Source organism: Chanodichthys erythropterus, chromosome 13 (assembly GCF_024489055.1).
Source record: "Chanodichthys erythropterus isolate Z2021 chromosome 13, ASM2448905v1, whole genome shotgun sequence".
Lineage (NCBI taxonomy): Eukaryota > Metazoa > Chordata > Actinopteri > Cypriniformes > Xenocyprididae > Chanodichthys > Chanodichthys erythropterus.
This window is the reverse complement of record NC_090233.1, coordinates 32,810,458-32,834,103: the sequence shown is the minus strand read 5'-3', so window position 1 is coordinate 32,834,103 and position 23,646 is coordinate 32,810,458. Positions and strand designations below refer to the sequence as shown.

Genomic DNA, 23,646 nt, shown 5'->3' with positions numbered 1-23,646 from the left:
TAAAAAGCCTGCAAAAGTAATGATTATGAAAGTGACAAAAACAGCAAGGAGACATTTTAATTGTTTATTAATAAACTAATGTTTTCTGAATCAGTGTCGGCTGCGAAGATGAAGTTGACATTACTGACTCTCATCATCTCCGTGGACGCGCTTAGAGAGAGAATGCACAATCGGATGATCATCAGAGAGCCTATTTCTTTTCGTTTTGAATTATTTCGTTTAAAAGTAGACATTTCAAGCTTTCTATATATTTCTCATGTCTGTGAGGCAAGCAGCCGCTGAGTTTCGGTTCATTTATAAGACGCGCCAGTTCACGTGCCAGTGATCGCGCCGGCACCTCCATGTCATTATTATATTGCCTGCTATATTTGCTTCTTATTTATTAAATCCAGGCAATTGGTTGATGAAACATGGATTAAAATTAATATACAATTTTTACAAAACGAAATTCACTTTAAAGAAAGGCTTTCTAAAAAACAAAACTTAATGAAGTGTTTAAAATCATGTCTGACCCATTCCATGTGTCCCGATATATTGCACATGATGCATCTTACTCATGCTGTTCACTTTTCATAATCAAATAGATTAAATTTAAAAATAACATTATAATAGGCCTATTTAAACCTAAATATTAAACTAAATACGTATTTAATGGCTACCAACACGTATACAGTACAGAGAAATTGCATGTCCATTTCATTTATTTAACATATTCAATATTGGGGGCATTTTTTTTAAAAGTAAAAAACAATAGTTACTTTCCCTGGTAATTAGTTCCTTTTATAATAATGTAACTCGATTATTAACTCATTTACTATTGGTGAGAAGTAACTAATAACTATAACTAATTACTTTTTTAATAACGTGCACTGCATTTGACACACAAGACTCACAGAAAAGAAAAGACAGAAATGCGCAGCAACATCAAGTTCCCTTTCACTTTTGAACAAACAATAACACACAGAATTATGCCTGTTTTGTCAAGTATCCTCCTCAGAGTAGTCTTAAAAGAGTTAAATAACGTCTTAAATGAACTTAAAGAGTTGTGAGAAAATGAGATGCGCGTCACATCAGCGGGAGCTCTTAAAGTGACAGCAGCCGAATAAACCAGTTACTGTGATGTCTGTCATTAATGTTCATCAAAGAACAAAGCCAACAGAGACAATTGCTTTAATAAGGCTTATGTTTAATTTATAATTTATGCAGTGAAGACTGCATAAAGTGTTTGATAAATTTATTCAATTACTATATTTCCTACTGTCTAAAAGGTAGGAAATATATGGATACATTTATTTGGGCCAGGCCACAGATAAATTTTTTTTTAAGCTGTTGCTTTAAGTTGTTTCTACATTAATTTGGAGAGTAACGGTAAAATTCTTACAATATTAAAGAGGGGAGAAGAGTCAGGAGCCTCCAACAAAAATTATGCCTAGGGCCTCCAAATGTCTAGAACCGGCCCTGCGTACAACACAAAGTACCTCACGCGGGAAACACTTAACGTAATGCGTAAATGCACATAACTAACGTAAATCAAGCAAGCTAGTATGCACAGGCCACAAAATGTTGGCAAAATAACACATTAGTGGACCGGAGGTAATAATATGGATTTTCTTCCAGAACACTTCTTGCACAAAATAAATTCAAGCACTTTCAAGCACCTGTATCTATGCATGTTTATTTTCAAAAACTTTCCAGGGCCTTGAATTTTTTTTTCAGATTTTCAGATTCACAAACTTTCAAGGATTTCAAGGACCCTTGGGAACCTTGAATGATGTTGCTGCCTATGTGTGGATCAGATACCCTCGGATTTCATCAAAAATATCTTAATTTGTGTTCTGAAGATGAATGAAGGTCTTACGGGTGTGGAACAACATGAATAATTAATGACAGAAATTTCATTTTTGGGTGAACTAACCCTTTAATTGAAAGAGACAATAAATAAGCAATAAGTGCAAGATGTTGCTCAGTCTTTAGCTCTTGCTAGAAATAAAAAAAATTGGTCTTCTCAGTTATATTGTACCAGATATAGAATATTGGTCTTTTTGGTTTAAAAAAAAAAACAAAACAAAAACTGTGTATACTTGAATTTATGAATGCAGATGATGAGAAAGAAAGAAAAGATTCTCTCCTGAGGTGTCTCCTCAGGGAAAACGAGTCCATTCAACTGCAAGCAGGCCTAAATGACAGTCTACCTTTGGAACGGACTTCACACTTACGCTTTATGTGATGGCTTGTAAGTTGAATCAACAAAGTGGTAGGAGTTTCAAATGCCAACCGACAGCACCAAAAGGAAGGTGGTAATGGCTAACAGTCAACATAACAGCATTCTTGCTCATACGGGCTTCCCATAGAGACAGGAAGTAGGGTAGTCTGCAGGGAACAGGATGCACCAACAAAGCACCTTTCTTTTCTTTTTCATTCTGAACCCCTCATCCCTCCACAGGCCACTGAAATAGAATGGACAAGCCTGTCGAATATTTGATTTCCTCTGGAAATGCTTCTTTACAGACTGAGAGCCTTTGGCCAGCTCTTAAAATGCTCCGGTTCATTCCTAAAAGTGGCTTCTCCTCCTCTCCTCTGTGCTCCGGCTGGCCAAATCTCACTGTGACATCCCAGACCAGACCGGCTGCTGAGAACAGCTTGTCACCGTTCACCCGAGGAGGTCTTTTTGCTTTGCTTGTCCTCAATGACTTGTATTATGTGGAGTGTCAGTCTTCAAACAGACCTTCACAACGAGATTTTCCCTCTCTATTCATCCACTCTCTTCACCCCGTCTTTCAACTCACAAAAACACCCAGATTGAATTACTTTTCTATGTAAATAATGTTGAGATTGTAGTATTGAACTAGAAGAAACTATCCTTACCAGTACTGACTTGCCTTAGTATGGACAGCAATAATGCCCTTCACATTATTTCTCCAAGTTCCTGTGGGTTTTAAACTCGATGGGCCTTTAAACTCGATGTTTATTTGAGGCACAAAGCTTGCCAAGAATAGATTTTTAACAGCTGTGAAACGTTTTGAGTGGCTATCTATTAAAGACAAATGCATTGTGAAGAGAATGGATGAACTTCAATGTAATAATCCATGTAATGATAGAGTACATACTGGCATGAGAATTTAGTGTCTGAAATTATAAAAAAAGATATCCTTAATCTCATATTCTCCTATGGTCAATTAATAAAAAAAAAACCCTGAGAGGAAGAATTTGACAAAACCTTGATCAATCTTCCATGGACCAAAATAACAGTAACTGCTAAACTGATTCTGAGAGATTCATTGAGATATCGGTGCGAGCGAGAGGAAATTGAATTGCATTATTGAATTACTAAAGATCTAGAGGTCAGATAATGTCCAGAATTAACCCTGCCTCTTCTTCAAACAATACTAGTTGGATAGCCCAGGGTAGAGGTGTGTGATTAGGGTAGAAGGAGACAAGGAAGAAAATAAGCTGCCTTGTCTATAAAATTCAACAGTAGAGCTGAAGTAGGCAGAGGAGGAGATGATCACACACCAGCACTTCAAAACAGCCATCGCTTCAATCTCCCAGGCAACCAACCGTCCGACCACACTAGCAAATCTATTCATTAATAGACTTTAAAGAAAGAGAGAGAGAGTAAACAAGAAGAGAGACAAACATCTAGGTGACAGGAAACAGAGAATATAGATGCTTCATTTAGCTCTGATCCAAAACCTACTAAGCTGTCAACCATTTAGCATTTTAAGGCATCAGAGGTGCACTTTGGATGTGAAAGCTGTTTGAATAGTTGGGCAGAAACATTATGCTGCTTTCAAAAGTCTAATTTGGGTCAGATTCTAAGACAGCATCCTTTGCAGGAGTGCAATGGTAAAACTGTGAAAAAACTCACCCAGGACTAGAGAAATGTCTACTTTAGACACTATTGTTTAAAAGTTTGAGGTCGTTTATTAGATTAAACAGTAAAAACATTAATATTATGAAATATTATTACAATTTAAAATAACATTTTTTAATATATTTTAAAATGTAATTATTTCTGTAATGGCAAAACAGAAATTTCATCAGAGATTACTCCAAGATCCTTCAGAACAGAAATAGAACAGAAATGAAAGAAAAAAAAAAAAACAGCATTTATTTTAAATAGAAATATCTTGTAACATTTAAATGTCTTCATTGTCACTTTTGATGTATGCATTATTGCTGAATAAAAGTTTACTGACCCCAAACTTTTTTTTTTTTTTACATTTTTTTATAAATATTTCAACCAATATTTGTGACACTGGAACACAAAAATAGTTTTTTTGAAATTGGGATTTATAAATAATCTGAAACTGAATAAATAAGCTTTCCACTGATGTATGGTTTGTTAGGATAGGACAATATTTGGCCAAGATGCAACTATTTGAAAATCTGGAATCATGAGGGTGCAATAAAAATAATAATAAATATTGAGAAAATCACCTTTAAAGTTGTCCAAATGAAGTTCTTAGCAATGCTTATCCACTCACAAAAATACATGATATATTTATCAAATATTTTGATATATTTACAGTAGGAAATTGACAAAATATCTTCATGGAACATGATCTTTACTTAATATCCTAATGATTTTTGGCATAAAAGAAAAATCAATAATCTTGACCCATACAATGTATTGTTGGCTATTGCTACAAATATACCTGTGCGACTTATGACTGGTTTTGTGGTCCAGGGTCACATTTGTGTGTATGTGTATTTTTATGCTCATTAAAGTTAAGTGAAATCAAGTCTCCTGTACAGTACATATAAGGAGCACTAGGTGGGCAGTTGCTGCCTATTGCTGTTAAATTGAGAGGCTATAAGCGTGAAGGCTGTGCCAAATCATCCTGGGAAAAAAACCTTCTATGGACAATAAAACCTAATTTGAAAGGTTACAGTCCACATTCTAAGTCTTGCATCTTTAGACCCATCTTACCATAAAAAAAAAAATGTTTTGGGGTTCACCTTGAGCTCTGGATCATTTAACTTTCACACAGACACAAGTGGCAGCTCGTGCAATGCATTGAGAATGAAGGGAGAAAGAGAAGGCATGCAGAACGCAAAAGCACTTAACGTGAGATGCGCTGCAAACTCACACCACCGGTGTTCTGATCTCACTATATGATAATGACACTATTAATTCAAATGGTTAGCAACACAAAAGTACAAATTGCCAGTGAATACCAAGCGAATAAATCTAACAGATTAAATAGGAAAGAGGCATTATACATACTGATGTGATGTCAAATCAGTGAAAGAGAGATGCCTACAGGCTAAAAGCACACGGCTGATGTAGATTGTGTTTTTGTGAAAATACAAATTTGTCTGAGTATTTTCCACCGAGAATTTTTTTCAACTGTCTATCTCGTCTGACAGCCAATATGCCCAGGACTGAAATAAACACTGAGTTTCATTGATGCAAGATAAAAATCAAGCATTGTCTGAACAATCTGCTATGAACTCTCGAGATGGCATCTGTCAGTTTTTGATGCTGTGAATGACTACACACACAAACACACACATTGGGTTTCCATTGGGGACTTTCCACTGATTTTTATAATGTACAAACAGTATATTCTATCCCCTAACCCTACCACTAAACACAACCTTCACAGAAAACTTGCTGTATTTTCAAAAAAACAAACAAACAAAATATACGAAAACATCACTTTGAATGATTTATAAGTTGTTTTCCTCATGGGGACCAAAAAATGTCCCCGCAAGGATTTCAGATATTTTCATCTTTGTGCGACATTTTGTTCCCATATCGTAGGATTTACCAGGGCCACACACACACAAACACAAAATCTTAGGCTCTATTCCAAAACACTGCCTTGCTGCCTACGCCTACATATGTCTTCTGAGCATCCTAACTGTCATCTAAGTTTCATGAATGACCTATGTGGAATGTGTAACATACAGTATGAAACTCCTATGCAACAAAACTTGACTTGCAATTGAAGCCAACTGACCCTTCACCGGGAGTTTGATTGACAAGCGATCTAACCAGTCATAACGCTGAATCCGCCATTTTGTCCGACAAACAACAGTCAGGAGTTAGAAGATTAAACGGAGTGGACGTGAACTTTAAAAATGGTGTGTACTGACATCTTTCCGCGTTTGAAATAACATTCCTTCTCATGTTCATTCATGTTTATTTGATGTTATAAATTAACTAGTAAGAAGAGATGATCAGTTCACGAGCTGCTTGAGCTGAGGCGCTACAACAATCTGTCACGACACATGAAAAAGCCACAAAACGGTTTTTAATATCATAAGTAACCTGCTCTGTCTTGTCTGTTGACATGTTGTCAGTGTCCTCTATGCTCCGCGATGTATTTTTCACTCTGTGTGGCGTGACAGCGCAATGGCTTGTCGGACAAAGCAACAGTAACTAAGGGGGGCGTGTCTTTATGATCTTTACAAAATGGTAATTAATATGATTAGCCTACATTATCAAACAGCTAATAATGTGTTGCTAATGTTACACAAACCATGTTCCTGTTCGCGAGTCAGACAGCTGTCTTCTAACAATCAGTACCCTTAGAAACGCTTTGAACACCTTAAAGCTGCAGTCCGTAACTTTTTTTGGTTAAAAATGATCCAAAATCAATTTTTGAGTAAGTACATAACCAGCCAGCATACAAAACTATCTCATTATCTTAGCTCGATTCACAGCGGTAAGCTTATAATAATGTTTTATAATAAGAGCGACCTGTTGGATTTCCGCGGGAAATTCGGGCATGCAGCAGTTCGTCTTTGCGTCATTTAGGCTGTGTGTCCACCAAAACATTTTTTCCAGCTGCTAGCGTACATTTTCAATTGTTTTCAATGGGAATGCCGCATTTTTTTAAATGCCAGGAGCGTAACGAGGAGCTGAGCGTCTTTTTGACGCTCAAGCGCCGAGAGCTCAGCGTTTTTTACTGGTCGCCTCGAATTGAAGAATGTTCAACTTTGAGTAAAACGCTGTGCTCATCACTCAATCATCAGCTGTCCAATCAGAGTGGAGGAGGGGCGGGGCAAATACAACTCAGACCAACTGTCTCATTCTTGCTGTACAGCGACATCAACAAACAGAAACAAAATGGATGAGAAATTAATATTGCTGGTCTCCGAACATGCATAGCAAGTAATTCCACATTGTGTCAACATTTTTAGTCTTAAACAAATTACCTGTAAAATCAGGTATCTGGCTAAAAACACTTTGGTGGACACACGGCCTAAGACACGCCTGTAAACAGAAAGGAAGGAGTCCTGTCCAGGCTAGTCAGTTTTATCATGTGAGGATGCTGCTTGTAGTGGATCATTTATAGCCTGTTCTCACAGCAGCTGAAATAATTAAACTTATCATTTTGATGGCGGATTGTAATCCAGAAAGATCCAAATGACAATCATCAGTGACAACTGGAGATTCACCCGAAGTCAAAAAGCAAAAGTTTGGACTTTGGACTGCGGAGTGGCTACAGAAATTGAAATCTTCAGGTAACACAAATACACACTAAATACACATAGTCACACAATGCTGATGTTGTTAACATGGACAATTTGAGAACAAAGTATAACAGTAATAATAATTTGCACGGTCTGACGTGATCCGAACTAAGTGATCATTTTATCATCATTGGCAGCACGATTTATTGTAGGCGTAATGCTTTTTTCCTCAGTTGGTCAGAGCAAAAGTGGCAGAAATGTTACTTACTTGTTCAGCTGATATTTTCCAGTGAAAATTCTTATATTGGTCATACTTTCAAGACGTAGAATCTGTGATTCTGAAGTACAGTATCCACATGCTTGACAGCAAGCATTAGATTCATCCGCACCGACGAGCTGTGCCGATGCACAACGCACGTAACGATAACTATTCCGCATATGACTGCAATTGCAGGTTTCAAACAGAGATGGCGACAAAGAGGAAAAATGGCGGACTGCAGCTTTAACATCAGTGGAGAAAAGGCATAAAGTTCATCATAACATCGTTATATATATCATACACCCGCTATATTGCTAAATCTACCCGATTTTTTATATCAGCAGAAAAATATACCAGGATGACCTGGCTTCTTGAGACTCCCCTGCTTCAGAGCGGTCATGATTAATGGTATGCTAAAGCCCGCCGGCACGCTGATGTGATTGGTTACAAAGTAGTTTGTGACGTCAGAAACACCAGCGATTCCAAACTGCGGGTTTGAGACTGTCTTTACATCACTGCAGTTTTAAACAGAAAATACTCATAAAGCATATTAAAAACACCACATAGACATAACAGTATTTAATCCAAAAACAAAAAAAACTGTATAGTGCTATAATTTAATCATATTTATGGATCATAGACACATTTATTTGTAATTTCTTTTCTATTCCACCATCTTAGATGACTTTTTTTTTTTTAGCTGAGCTTGTCTTGTCTGCATTCGGGGATTACTTTGTTGTGAAGGAGGCATACAGTATTATGCTAAAAAAGCTATTTTAGATGGCAGCATAATTAAGTTGCTTACTTTTGGAACAGTGTTGAAAATGTGCCAATGCTGACTCTGAAGGCAGCTTACTAACCTTTGGAACAGAGCAACACAGTTTACATTGTGTGTATGCAACAGCGGCAGTCTTTCAAATTCCCCTCACTCTCCATTTCTTGTTTGCAATCCTCCTCCTCCAACCTTCATCTGTTTCTCTCTCTCCCTCAGACTCTCTGGCTTACACACTCTCTCTCTTTCTAGCTGCATAGTGTCTTTGTTAGGCTTGTTTGAGTCATTGCTGGGACATCGGTAGCGGATGATGTGTCTGATCTGCTTTGCCTGGAGAAGGATGTCCCTTTGCAGGCTTGATGTCATATCCCATTCTTCAGGACCCACCTTCCTGCCATCCCATGCTCGAGTACATGATAAATAATCACACGCTCTCAGTTTCTTTCTCTCCCATGCTCCACATCTTTTCTTTTTTCCCTGGCTCTTCATCTCACATTCACAAGTCCTCTGACGCCTCATTCTTCACTGGCACAAAAAAACCTGGCCAGTGTGAGCCACAAATTATAATCTCAGGAATAAAGCCCAGTCCCCCAGACATACTCTGTTTTCCTCTTCTCACTCCTGCATTTTGCAAATGACAGTAGTTTTCACTTTAAAAAGTTCATTTATAAAATGGCATGTTTGCAAAACAGGAAACAATAAAGGCTGGCAGCTCTTTGTGTATACGCCGCTGACAGTTTGCCTGGTAATCTGTGCCTAATTGCATTCAAGTATGAGTGTGTGTGTGTGTAAAGCATCTCTCTGAGAAACAGAAACATCCTCTTCTGGCTGAAAAGCAGCACACAAAGGCCCCGATGGGAGGGTAAATCTCACTCTATTCCCTCCCGGTAGTTTAATTCAGCCCTGTAATTATTGCCTAAGCCATTAGGCCAGTGAAGAATGGTTTTCTGCATCACGTACAGATGCTGGGCAATATTATACACAAGCCCTCGTCTACTCAGCCAGACTCTATAGTACTATAATTGAAGAGCAATACTAATAAACATTACTATTTATAATAGGTTTTAGTAAATAATAGACATTGAAAGCACAAACAAATCATTTACTGATGAGGTTTTACAGTGGACAATGGCTGGCTCATTTTCACATGCATTGTACCTGGACCCTATCACAGACCAATTAGACACTGTCTGCCAGATTTGTTTTCCCAAACAATAACATATGAGTAATGATGCATATGATCTATTACATCCTTCATTAAGCTGTCTGTGGCCTTCTGGCAAATGCTATTTGCAGGCTCCTTCAAGGTATTAGGCTGATCTGGGATCAGGTCACTACCCAAATCCTAATCCTGAGAGCCATGACAAACAATAATCGACCATCGCTGACTCCCGTCCAGTGGCCAAAAAGTGGGGCATGACAACACTGCTGGAAGAGCTTGATCATGTGCACCTGAGCCTAATTGTTCCCTGCTTCTGCTGCTCTGAACAGCATTCTACAACTTTCTGTACATTTTATATGGCAGAAATAGGGTACAATGGGGCTAGAGGCACACCTTAAGAAAAAATTTTGCTTTTCACTATTCTCAAAGTGTATGACTGCAGAAAAAATATATATGTTTGTATTGAACATTGACGAAGCAACAGATTTTGTGTAAAATTGAATCATAAAAGTGGTTAATTCTGTTGAAAAATCTTATAAATGTATGAGGTGTAAAAGGCTCCCCATAAGGCGTACAATATTGATACAAATACTTTAGCTAAAATAATATGTTTTTAATAATGTCTAGGTTAATACTTGTTCAAAAGAATCACTTTGTACTATTTTTTGTTTATTTTGATAAATAAAAGAATTAATTTTTGTTCAATAAATAAACTCATTAAAATATGTCATTAAAACATCAAAATAAAAATTAAAAATACAGAAACAAAATTATTTTAAAAAGTAAAGATTCTGAAAGCACTGAAGGAGATCCCATTATATTAAATACAGATTTACAATAGTATTTTTAATATATGATTGTTTCATTATAAATATGGGTATTATCTCCAAGGTGGATACCCAATTTGATATATGATATTTACCATCTGAATCTAACCATGTCATGGCAACAAATGGAAAAGTCAGCCAGCTGTTTATTATCATGTTAATTATTGTTCCTTTTGCCCCAACAGCAGGGGTGCCTTTTACCCCAAATACCATGCTTTTACATATTCTTCTGTTATTGAAAAACTGTTGCTTGAATTACCTTGAACAAAACTGAAAATCATTAAGAAGACCTTTGTCTAAAAATACAAACATTAATTTAATTGATTCTCATTTGCTACTTAAATCAACAACATTTTAAAAACATCAAATATTAGATCAAACTACCTCAGAATAAACTTTGCGCTGCTGTCCGCGATCGCGTCAAGGATCAGACAAATTTGCACATGTATCTTGAAAAGCGGATGTTTAGGAAAGTGCTGCGGCAAGTTTTTGAGCCATCTAGTGGTTTAGAGGAAAATAAAATCAAAGGCACCTTTAGCCCCGTTGTCCCCTATTATGCTAGTATTCAGACTAGTGCCATTTCTTCCCTCAAAAGTTTTTTTTTTTAAAGAAATTAACACTTTCATTCAAAAAGGATGAATAAATGCAGCCTTTGTGAGCATACGAGATTTCGTTCAAAACATTAAAACATCTTAGACCCAAAAAACATTTAGTTTGAATCAACAGACATTTTACTATTATCATACTAAGTTTTATAGACTTTGAAGGCTTTGTGACCAAATTCAAGTGAACTTTAGATATTCCCAAGAACATATTGCATTATGTGCTTATTTCTTGGTAGAAATTGTTCATATTTCCATAACTGTCCAAATCATAAGTTGAAAAAAAAAGACATTTATGAATTCATATTTTTCTTTTCAACAGCTCCATCACACTCCATTTTTATTCTTTCCACCAACCACTGAACTGCACAAAGTGGGATGTCAAAGGCAGTAAAAGATGGATCTATGCTGCCTGCAAAAATCAATCAGGTGAAGACATCTTAGTATAGAGTATGTTGCCCAAACATTTAGAGTCGAAAGTGAATTCATCGCTTCTCTCTATACTGTTTTTTTTCTTTCTTTTTTTTCTAACAATTATTCAGGTTTTCAACAAAGCCCTGGTATCCCAGACGCCCAAGTATGGTACAATATTGCCTGGTCATCACTAAGACAATGACTTTCACTAACACAGGGAATGGCACCATGCCCCTTTTGGTCATAAGTCCTTCCAATTATCAAATATTAATTCTGAATTTAAAATCAAAGCAACCACTGTGTCGGCTTTCCTCCTCATCACTGTAATACAAATGACACAAACCTGCATATATACAACTTTCATATTCAAATACAGAGTTTTAGCAAAGATAAGCATTTCTGCTCAGAAAGGCTTTAAGAACATTCTGATAGTGACTCACTCTCTCCATGCATCTCATACTGCCTCTCAGCACCATGCCACATAAAAGCTGCTAGTCTTTTGTTGATCATGAGCTGTGGTACAATAGAATCAATATTGTCATCAGCGGGTGGGATAATGATTGGCAAGCGACAGGATGCCACTGCCAGTTTTCTCTCACAGACTGGCACCTCCATGGGTGGCATCTCTGTTGTAGCCTACACCCAGAAATGTTTTTTCATCACCCAAAACTCAGAACATCAAAGGCAAGCAGCCAGGAACACTGTACTGCATGTGTATATTTTATCTTTGAGAAGAACTGGGTATCTGTTAAACTACATTAAGACCACCTAATGAATGCTAAAGTGCATTCCATCTAGACTATGATGATGAGCAGCTGCAGTCATCTTCGTGTGATTTTGTTTTTACTCACAGTCCACTATCAAGAGTATGTGATTTTTAACATAGTCCTGTTTGTGACATTATCTGGCTGTTACATTCCACATGGGAGGATGAAGAAACTGCAAGAGGATGGAAGCTTGATGCCACCCTGACCGGGTGGGATGGGATAGTTCCTGAATAATGTGCTATTCAACCTGTCCTTTTTCAATCCAACTTACTTTTTCAAACTAACTTAATCTATTACCAACATTAGTATTTAGGTTAGTTTTCCAATACAGTACCAAAATATCTCTAAATACATTTATTTGAGAAGCACTGCATATTAAGATTAGATTTTTTTAGAGTATTATCTTGTTATAAGCATAAATTTGACTCAAAATTAGGGTATGTTATGCTGTGAAAATAAATCTTATTACCTTAAAAAAGTCAAATAAACAAGATAAATAAAGGATGTTTAGACTTTTTTTATTGGAAAACAAGACTGAAATACTGATATGTTATCAGAATATATGTAATACTGATATGAGAAAATGTTTTTTCCGCAGTGCAGGGAAAATGTTTTATTTCAAAGTCACAGAGGCGTCTCATAGAATGTGTGGGAAAGACAGTGTTGACAGAACGAGGGCCAGATGAAGCATGTCAGCATAAATGTGAAATGTACAGCTCTGATAAACAGGGACATCGGTAGAGAGCTCGAGTTCATTAACAAAACATCAGTGAGAAATATGGCAGCTTCAGTTTTAGAGCAGAATATCTAATCCCAGCAGAGACAGTTTCCTAATGGAGGACTCGAATGGGTAACACAAATGGATTTCTGTAGTGTAGATTGCTGTAAAACATCCCAATTAAGAATGTTGTTCCTGTTGTTAAGAAGCTCTCTAAATTTAATGGAGGGTTCAACAACATAGCCGCCAGGCACGATGGGAAGATGCTGTTCATAAGTGAGCCGTCTGCACTGCTCAGCTCTGTCTGGAGAACACGTAAATCTCCATACCGGGTGAGCTGTCAACAGGCAACAGAGGCAAATAAAATGAGATATGGAGCAATGCAATGAAAGGCACACACATCTCTTCAGGAGAAGACTAAGAAAGCGTATTGTCTGTGTGTGTTGTATAACCTTGAGAGAACTAGTCTAATGTACGAACAACCACTTGTATTTTGTGATGACAATTCTACAAAAAAAAAAAAAAAAGGCTAATCTCTATAATTAAAAAGTCTAAGAACAGTGAGCTGTAAAAGGTATTACTACAGTCTAATCAACAGACAACCCCACAAAGCCTGAATTTATTAGAAGTTGCTGAGTTGGCACTAAGTAACTTCACTAAACAGTTGTGCTACTTCAATTTCAACACAAAAACAACTATGCACTACAGTTCAGGAGCTAAATGTTGAAAGAGTGCATTTCTTTAGTCCTATGGAAAGCAGGCAGAAAATATTGAGTTAAAATGTGGTGTATGATTTCCTTTAAAACAATTTTCACAACGGGCCGTTGAATTCTTAGAAAATAAAGCACACCCGAGGTGTTAATGCAGCCACGACGTGAAGTGACACCGTTACACCTTGGGTGTGCATTATTTTCTAAGAATTGAATGGCCCGGAGCCAATTATTCCACTTATACTACGATTACCACACCTCAAGTTACTGTTCTGATGTTGTATTTCAAGACATTTGTCAGGTTTTTGTCCTTAAAACACTCGTGTGGGGGACTAATTTCTTACGCACACTGTAAAAAAAAAATCCCAGTAAAATTTATGGTAAAAAAATGGCAGCTGTGGTTGCCAGAACTTTACCGTAAAAAATACAGTAGCAACATAAAAAAAAAAATTTTTAAATTTATGGTAAAATAACATATTTCATTAACTGATATAATGTTAATTTACCAACCTAATGAAGTACTAATATCTGTTTTGTAACTTTATAATACACTGACAGTCACCAAACACAGTGGTGATAAGAGTCACATGATGAATCAAAGTTCATCACAAGCAGATTTTCCACAAGCTGAAAAGCACAATACTAACATATAGTAGGTGCACACAGTGTCATTCACACACACACTAAACACCATCATGGTAACATGCATGAAATTTTAAGAATGCAATAAACATTAATTTAACAACATTAGATGTAACATAAAACCCTAATGTACATAACTGATTAGAAAAAAATGAGAAAAACTAAGAAGAAACAGTTATTTCAACGAAAATATATCAAATGTGAAGTGTCATGAAGGGAATTGTGGGAATGTCAATTTACGTTTTTTCACTGTAAATTTTTACAATGAATTGTTATTTTTCACTTCCAAAAACTGTGAATTTAACAGTATTTTACCGTGAAATTACATTAAATGTACCGTTAGATCTATTACAGTTATTCACCGTATATAGTACGGAAACTTTCTGTAAACCAATTGACAGTTTTTCACCGCAGCATTTTTACAGTCTTTTACTGTTAAAATCACAGTCATTTTTTACAGTGCATTTCATCCCAAGCCTCCGTTGCTAATTTCAAAACGTCATTTCAGAACTAACAGAGGCTTGAGCCTTGATAGCAGACTAATACAATACAGCTGATACAGTTATTAATGCAGTTGAGAGAGAGGGAGTATGTGCTTTCAGGACATAATAAAATGTATTTTGTGGCAAAAACCATGACATTAATTTGTCGTTTTCATCCTGTTGTTTACTATATTTATTTGCTTGGTCTGTGTCATTGTGGGCTTTGTTTCTTTTGTGGTTGTAGGCTGTAAGACCTATTGAATCAACTGAAATCTTTTGGCGAAGTGATATGGAACTGCAATGCGGCTAAGACCTGCTAGAACTATTTTAGCCGTGCGTTTCCCTGAAAATAATTGCACACCTTGTGGTCAACCAATCAGATTTGAGCATTCAACAGCTCCTTAGTATATAATTATAATGTAGAGTCATTAGCTTCACAACATGCTAACATCAAAAATGATTGTAAGCAATTGTGAGTCATGTCACCTGTGCACTTCATTTGAGCTGCTCCCAAATTGGTCACTTCCCCAAAATGTTCCCTTTTGGTTAGGATATTGCATTTACATAGCTACCTAAAGAGTAGATAATTCAACTCAATAGGCATTGGAATAGAGCTTAGGTTTTCATTTTAGAGGTTTCATCTGTAAACAAGTTGGACTCTGTGTAAAGCGTGCTGCTCAGGGACAGGAGGAACCACAGCAGAACACAGTAAACATGATTCATCACCATTCCCTCCACCTGATGTCAACATGTTACGGGAATCAGAGCGCTAAAAAAAAAGGAATAAGCCAGAGAAGGGGGAAAATTACATGTAATTAATTTGGAGTCGCTTCATCTCTCACAAGACTCTGTTATGGCGGTTTATGAAATACAACAATGGCTTCGCTGCATTGTTTAAATTATGAGCTAAGAAACAAAATAGGCGTATTAATAATCACCTTCTGTGACCTCTGCTCCAAAAGTGAACTGCTTTTAAAGGATCATATAGGCACACTCACGACACTAGAGGTCACATTAATGTCCATTGTCTACTGTCAATAGTGTAGCAATGTATGAATCACAGCTCATACAGGAGTCACTTTGAAATCAAGCAGCTTTCTGTTGGTCAACACAGTGAATCCATGTGACCAACTTGAAATCTGCATGGGAAAATGATTCGGGCTAATGCAAAATTCCTAATTCATGAATTCATCAAAAAAGCTTAGTGGAAAAAAATTACGTAATTAAAAAATAAAATAATTGTATAATTTATAATAGTTAAAACATTTAATAAAAACAATTATATTACATTTCTGTATATTATATAAAACAAACATTTTATATAGCCCATATAAATGACTATTTTACCTCTTTTATTAAAAAGTGTTTCAAATCAGTCACTAAGTATGTTCCAACACTATTAGGTTACAGCCTCAGAAGTCAGCTGCCTATGTAGGCAGTAGGCAGTGAGCTAACAGTGTTTTGGAGAAGACCCACAGTGCTTCATTGTCATTCTCATCTCCCTCAGAATCCTTAATTAATTCTCTCCTGGCTCTTTTTCCATGCGGTGAGAAGCCTTTATATCTTTCATGGCGTGTAGTTTTCCAACAGGTCCTCTCTGAAACCAAATGCTTGAGGCATAAAAGACAACAAAGATGCTCAGTGAATAAACAATGGCTGTGCGACTCCAGTTCAGCTAAGCGACCAAAATCCCTCAATACTCTAAGCTGTCATAGCAGCCTCTCAAGCACACGGTTATGATATATCACAGAGAGAGAGAGGCTCAGAATACATGCAATCCCAATGCAGAGTAAACTCTGTTACCCTGTTCTCTTTTTATTGCATATTAATCCCCATCTGACATCAGATCAAACTTACTATTCATCTGATCCCCTGCGTTTCTCAACCCCAAACGTATCCTCATGAACAAATGTGAATCCTTGTGTATTTATTAATTCTCTAGCAAAGAGCCAGGAGAGTTTATTTTTCCTGTTCAAACAAGTGGAGGTTGATGTCTTATAGTGCTTCCATATGTCCATAAATAAATACTCTATTAGAACGATTTTTACATAATATAATAGGTGTGATGAAAGGGCATAATTAATGCCTCAAAAACTATGTGAAGTGGATGAGGAGTGAGGCTGTATTTCATTTGAATCCCATCTAAATCATTCTTTATGTATAATTTGTTGCGCAAGACTGAACAAAAAAATATTTTTTAAAGCTTGTCTGCTTGCTTGACTTGCTATAAAAAGGTAAAAATAATCTTACATCGATAAACCACCAAAATGAATTGTAATCTAGATCAATAATCCCCATTTTGCATGTTAATGAGATAGAGGCTAATTAAAGTGAGACATGAAAATGCTATTGACTGAATAGCTAAAACTGCTCCTTGAATCTCCTGACCAGCATATATTATTTGCTTTGATTTACACTCAATCACAAACGTTCTGCGAAAACAAGGCCCCTTGAAATATTTACAAACTAATACATGTGTGTATCTGAAAGGTCAACTGGCCTCAAAGCTGTGCGAGAACAAAAAAGTGAAAACACACACCAGTAGACTCGCACTGAAAAACAAACAAGACTTTGTTGAGCCCTGCAGTAGTCAGCACATTCAGAATCTGTGTCCACAGAGAACTCTGCAGATTTTCACAGGATTGCAACACCAATAGAGTCAAGATGTACTAAAGTGTTTTAAACCTATACATGTACAGAAACGTACACTAACATTCAAAAGTTTTGGGCAAGTAAGACTTTTTTAATGTTTTTTAAAGTCTCTTGCTTACCAATACAGCATTTATTTAATATTTGATACAGTACAACAGTGATACTGTAAAACCCACAAAGATATTGACCAATCAAATAGATATAACAAACAATACGTTAGAAATGACAACATATTCCCATGTTTTTCTCACTAAATTACATTTTATTATCTTTCTCACACTCTCTCTCTCCCATACAAACGCACACACATACAGTACAGACACACAGACGGAAAGATTCATGTGCACAGAAACTTTATCAGTAACAGTTTTGCAACTAAAAAGCTTCATGACATTTCTCAGTAGCGAGGTAGTAACACTGCTGTTCTTGAAGCAGTTAAACTTACAGCTTACTATTAGTATAGACGCTGTCAAACACTGTTGAGAGCTGCAGAGGTATTTCACATGCTTAATTGCTCTCTCTCTTTCTCTAATAACTGCATTAGTATGCATATTGTGGTAGATTTTCCAAGACGCACCTGACTTAAGTTACCTTCCTGGGGCATCTCCTAATCAACACCCGAGTGTCTCCTAATCGACACTCAATAAATGTCCTGATCTTTCGGAGCATCTCCTAATCGACACTCAATAATACCTGGGAGCGTCTCCAAATCGACACTCAATAACATATGATCTTTCGGAGCGTCTCCTAATCGACAATCAATAATATTTTGGGTCAACGTCTTGACCCCCTTAAACCTTGTTCCCTAACCTGACTTGCTGCACAGCAATAACCAGAGACTCTGTTTTTTGTCCTTCAAAGCTTTAATCACGGTCGGGAGAGTTCTCATCAATTCCAGAGAATATCTCTCTGAACAATTAATACAACAGGTTTTATAGGATTTCTGGTACACTTCACAGTCAGTATGGCATGATCTATTACACATTATCATCAGTCTCAATATGATTGGTTTAGAGTTTAGAAAAATAATTCGGTTCCTCTGTCCTGCATAAATTTAGATTTAGAACAACTGAATCACAAGATCATCCTAAAATGTCTCAGGGTTAATAGTTCAGATTACTCAATAGGTTAAAACAATTCCTCAAAGACTATTTTTTATCCTTAGAAGGATGCTGTCTATCCAGCACAGCAGAATTTTTCTGAATCACAACACTCAGTCCTAGAGACTATTTCTCTATTTCAAAGTTAGATTATTATTAGGCCTGTAAAAGAAAAGAAATGTTAGTTCATTATTAATTAGTTCAAAAATTCCATCACAATATCAGTGGCTCAGTACTTTTGGATCTAACAGCATCCAAAATGTTCTGGTGTTGCTAGAGGAGGAGTAAAGTGAGAAGTGCCTGGTTCCTACAGTGAAGCTCAGTAGTAGTAAAGCTCTTATATAGGGATGTATGAGTGATGAAGTTGAGGGAGAGTTGTGCTTTATCAATGCTGTCATGAATTCCCACACCACTGTGTAATTTAATACACAAACTTGAAACAGAAGATGCTACCCTCTCCTCATTCCCTGCATTGTTGGGCATTTTTTCAATATGACAAGGACTATATACACATTCTCCCAAGGTGGAAATCAGTGGACAAGTATTCACCCAATCTTAACACTCTTGAGCACCTGTGGGGAATTCCGTAGAGACGAAATTGGCTAATTTACTTATTTTACAGATATTAGATATGTCTCTTTGTTTCATTAAGTAAATGTTTAATACATTTCAATTTTGCCATCTGTCCATAAATTGTATTAAGAAAATTCATCTTTTGCATTTGTTCAGAGGGGGTGCACTCTTTATGCTGTGCACTGTATATATGTGTGTTTGTATATATTTTTTCAGTAACACTTTAGTATAGGGAACACATATAATCTATTAATTACGACTTTTCCCTCAAACTCCTAATTTACTGCTTATTAATAGTTAATAAGGTAGTTGTTAAGTTTAGGTATTGGGTAAGATTAAGAATGTAGAATAAGGTCATGCAGAATAAGGCATTAATATGTGCTTAATAAGCACTAATAAATAGCCAATATTCTAGTAATATGCATGCTAATAAGCAACTAGTTTAAAGACCCTAAAATAAAATGCTACCATTTTTCCTTTAGTTTTTCCTTAGTTACAAACCCAAAACCCAAACATGAAGCTATTCATGAAACAACACAAACCCGAACCAAAACCCATGAGTTTTTCGGGATCTGTCAGGCTCGGGGTGGGTAGCAGACACTCTGCTTCACGTATTAACACCTCGGATGTCCATAATATCTAATAATTCTAAGGCCCACTGTCAATTATTCCTTCCATAAACTGTGATGCATTTTTTTCAGGATTCTCTGATGAATAGAAAGATCAAAATAATTTATTTGAAAGTATCATTTTTTTCTATACTGTGACCTTTGATCAATTTGAAGCAAAATCTTACTGACCCAAAATGTTTGAACCATAGTGTATGAAAGAGCCTAAGTTTAAAATTTACAATTACAAATCTTATATATGACTATACATATTTATTTGTTTGATAATTCCCAAAGAATTAAAGCCCAAATAATTGCACAGATTTCCCCCCAAAATCAGTGCAGCAAAATGTGACAAACTCTGCAGATTCCTTGTGGTTCTGCCCATGAGCTACTGTTCTTCCCTTGCCAAACAAAACAAACACATGTGGACCTCTCTACTTAAAGCTTGATGACTACATTTGATTTCACATTATTCCTATTCATTTATTCACCTTCCTCTTTCTCTTTTACAACCCGACAATACACAAATGATGGTCCTCTTTTGAGTGGGAGATCAGTAAGGAGTATTTCTCTTCTTTAATGGGATGTCTTTACAACCAAATATCCCCTTTACAGATTCAGGTCATTGAAAGATGATACATTTTTCATCTCTCATTGTGGCTCATCTATAGTAATACATAAAAAATGAGCCTCAATAAAACATTTCCCTCTCCCACTAAGTGGAGCTTAGAGGTAAAATGATCCTAGATCAGTCTGTCAGAAGGAAAGAGGTATTGAGTGGCTCCCTGATGACTGTTGAGGCGGTGTAAATAGAGACGGACATCTTCGGCCATTGACACACAGACTGCTGTTTTTCAGGGTTTTTAAGACAGCAAGTCGAGACCCCTGTTTTGTTCCACTGAATTGCAACTCATCTTGACTGAATTCTCCCTTAACCTGCATCCCTTATGATTAATTTGCAGATAATTATAAGCTCAAGGTCTGAATATCTCTCTCACACACAGATGGTTTAAACCAGAACGGTCTCAATCAGGCGTGTTTCTGAGGGTAAATCAGCCTCATTCTACCTGGATGAATTTGGTCAGGGATATCAGTCGCACTAAAATACTTTGTCCATTTAGCAATCTGCAACTGAGGATTACGGCTGTGTTTGTCATAATGATAAAAGGCCTAGGCAGAAGTGTATTGTTACCTGATACCTGGGATTCCCAGAGGATCTCGGTATGCTGATGTGCACTCAATGCACTTTGTGCAAACAGAAGCTCTGCTTCAAAACCTAGTAATCTCACTGCCGACTGCATACAAAGGCAGCATCCTAACAATCTTGGAACCTTATAAGTTGCTTGTTTGGAATCTGCAACAGATTCCATAATTAACTAAACAAGCAGTTTAAATAACAGTTTAATTAAATAAGCCAAAGCACAAAACGAAATAACTTTAACTTATTAAATAAACACCTGTACATAGGACTTAAAAAGTAAACTAGATGTAGCCTACTTTCAACAAATTAAATATAAAACGAAATAAACAGAATGCCTTAACAGGCTATTGCAAAAAAGAAAATAAATAATACTAATAAATAAAAATAACATAGCCTACTTACATTACTTGCATTACTTACTCCTGGAAAAGTATATTGCTGACTGACTGCGGTCGCAGACTTGTGCGTCTTTCTTCCATGATCCGCCCACACAAACTGAATGCCCTCTGACGGTGCACTAGATCATGCGAGAATGCTCAAAATAAAACGCGCAAATTTTAAGAATTGTTTCCAAGTGTCTGACTTGTCTTGCTTTGCTTTTGTCATTAAAGAGCCGCTTTAATTTTCCTCTCAACTTCATTTGTTGAACGTTTCTATTACTCACCAAATTCCACCATTCCCCGTGGATCTCCCGCAAAGATTTCTAACCACCTACTCCCGCCCGCCCGCAGCAAAGGTAAAACTGCCCGCTCCTGCGAGATTTGCGTTGGGTCCCGCGGGTCCCGCGGGAGCCCAAACCCAATGCAGCCCTCTAATATATAGTACAAAAACTTTCTGTAAACCAATTAACTCTTTTTCACCGTAGCATTTTTACAGTCTTTTACCGTTAAAATCATGGTCATTTTTTACAGTGTATCTTCATTAAACATATTAAACAATGTTAGACAGAAATTAGACATAAATTCTAAAATGTTTCTGATGATGTAAAGACGCAATGCTAAAAACAAAAACTGTTATTCTTTATTTGAATACATTTGAAATGCTAATTTATGTGGAAAGTTCAAAAGGACAGCATTTATTTGAAATCTTTTGTAACATTGAAAATGACTTTACTGTCACTTTTGCTGATTTCTGTCATCTCTTTCGCCATCTTGGATTTGGTTTATCACTGAGCTTGTCACATTAGTGTGTTTCACAGTAGTGTGCCTGTGATGCCTTAAAACACTGCCTCAGTAGACAGCTTACTAGGTTTTGGAATAGCACTTCATTTCCCATAATTCTGTGAAGTGCAACCCTCGGCAGTCTAACAGTGTGTTAGTCATACAGTTTGTGCTAAAGAGGGCTATTTTTAAACTATCTTACTGAAATTCACTTCCTCAAAGCAATTCACCTGCCTTCCATGACTAGATTTCTCTCTTTTTGGGAGAGACTAAAGAGTCAGGTTTTTCACTGTCCCTTTTTCAGAAGAGTGACAGCTTAAAGATGTAATAATTCTGTGGTGTCAAAGAAAGACATACCTTTAGTGGGTTCTGTGCGCTTGGGTAGGTCCAATGTGTCATAGTTTTTGTCATGCTCTCCATTTTTCCTCCCTAAGTGAAGAAGGGGAGAGCAGAGTGAGAGAATGAGACAGAGAGAGCAGTTGTAAGTGTCACTCTATGAGATGGAATTTACTGGTCTGAAAATGCCAAGTCTCAGAAACATACACAGTCATAGACGTGCCACACATAAATCTAACTACTACACAGATATGCAGAGACAAACTCTTGACACCAGCTCCCAAGAGTGGAACCCCCCATTAAAAATGCAAAGCCTTTGTCATGGAGGACGGCTGTCTATTGAAGTAATGAACACCACTCCACTATCACACACAGAGAAAATGTTAAAGGGACAGTTCATTTACATGAACAAATGAACATTCTGCCTTTTTTACTCAACCTCATATTGTTCCAAACATATTTGATATGCTCCAGAAACAACAAAAAGCATCTTAAAAGTAGTCCACAGGACTCACACCCTACATAGCAAGTGCTCTGAAGCCACAATATTACAGGAAAATACCAAAACCAAAGCCATTTTTAAGTGAAAATCTTACACCAAAGCACTTCAATTAAGCACTTACAGGGTTAGTTCACCCAAAAATGAAAATTCTCTCAATTATTACCATATGTTCACACCACCGCCAGCGAGAGCGTCAAAGTGACAGGATGTCGTTCATTTTCAATGTGAGCCGGCGGCGAGCTCTGGCGAGAGCGGCGCGTCTTGGGCGGTTAATTTTATGGTAATGAGCTACGGTTCAGAGGCAACAAATCGAAATGTAGAGGTCCTCACTTGAGAGGATTCTGATTGGTTGCCACAACTTGTCATTTACTTTGACCCTCCCGCCGGGAGGTTTGAACGCACAGTACAGTGTTGTTGGCAGGGCAGCCAAGGCGAATTTTAACGTTCTTGCCGGCGGTGGTGTGAACGCACAGTTACTCACCCGTAAGACCTTCGTTCATCTTCGAAACACAAATTAAGATCTTTTTGATCAAATCCGATGGCTCAGTGAAGCATATATTGCCAGCAAGACAATTAACACTTTCAGATGCCCAGAAAGCTACTAAAAACATATTTAAAAGAGTTCAAACCTTTCAAAACACTGCTTCATGATGCTTTTCTAATCTTTTGTTTCGAATCAGTGGTTTGGAGTGCCAAAGTCACGTGTTTGCAGTAAACAAGGCTTCGTT

The 23,646-nt window shown here is 36.9% G+C and overlaps 1 protein-coding gene across 15 annotated transcripts in view; it reads right to left on the bottom strand.

The window, feature by feature from the left end:
- The window catches only part of arvcfb (ARVCF delta catenin family member b), a 264,134-nt gene that overhangs the window by 20,403 nt on the left and 220,085 nt on the right, over positions 1–23,646 (bottom strand). For all 15 annotated transcript variants that reach the window (XM_067405666.1, XM_067405670.1, XM_067405667.1 and 12 more), the window contains one exon: positions 22,438–22,509. In XM_067405666.1, the coding sequence (XP_067261767.1) occupies positions 22,438–22,509 (72 nt within the window). The remainder of the gene's footprint in view (positions 1–22,437; positions 22,510–23,646) is intronic.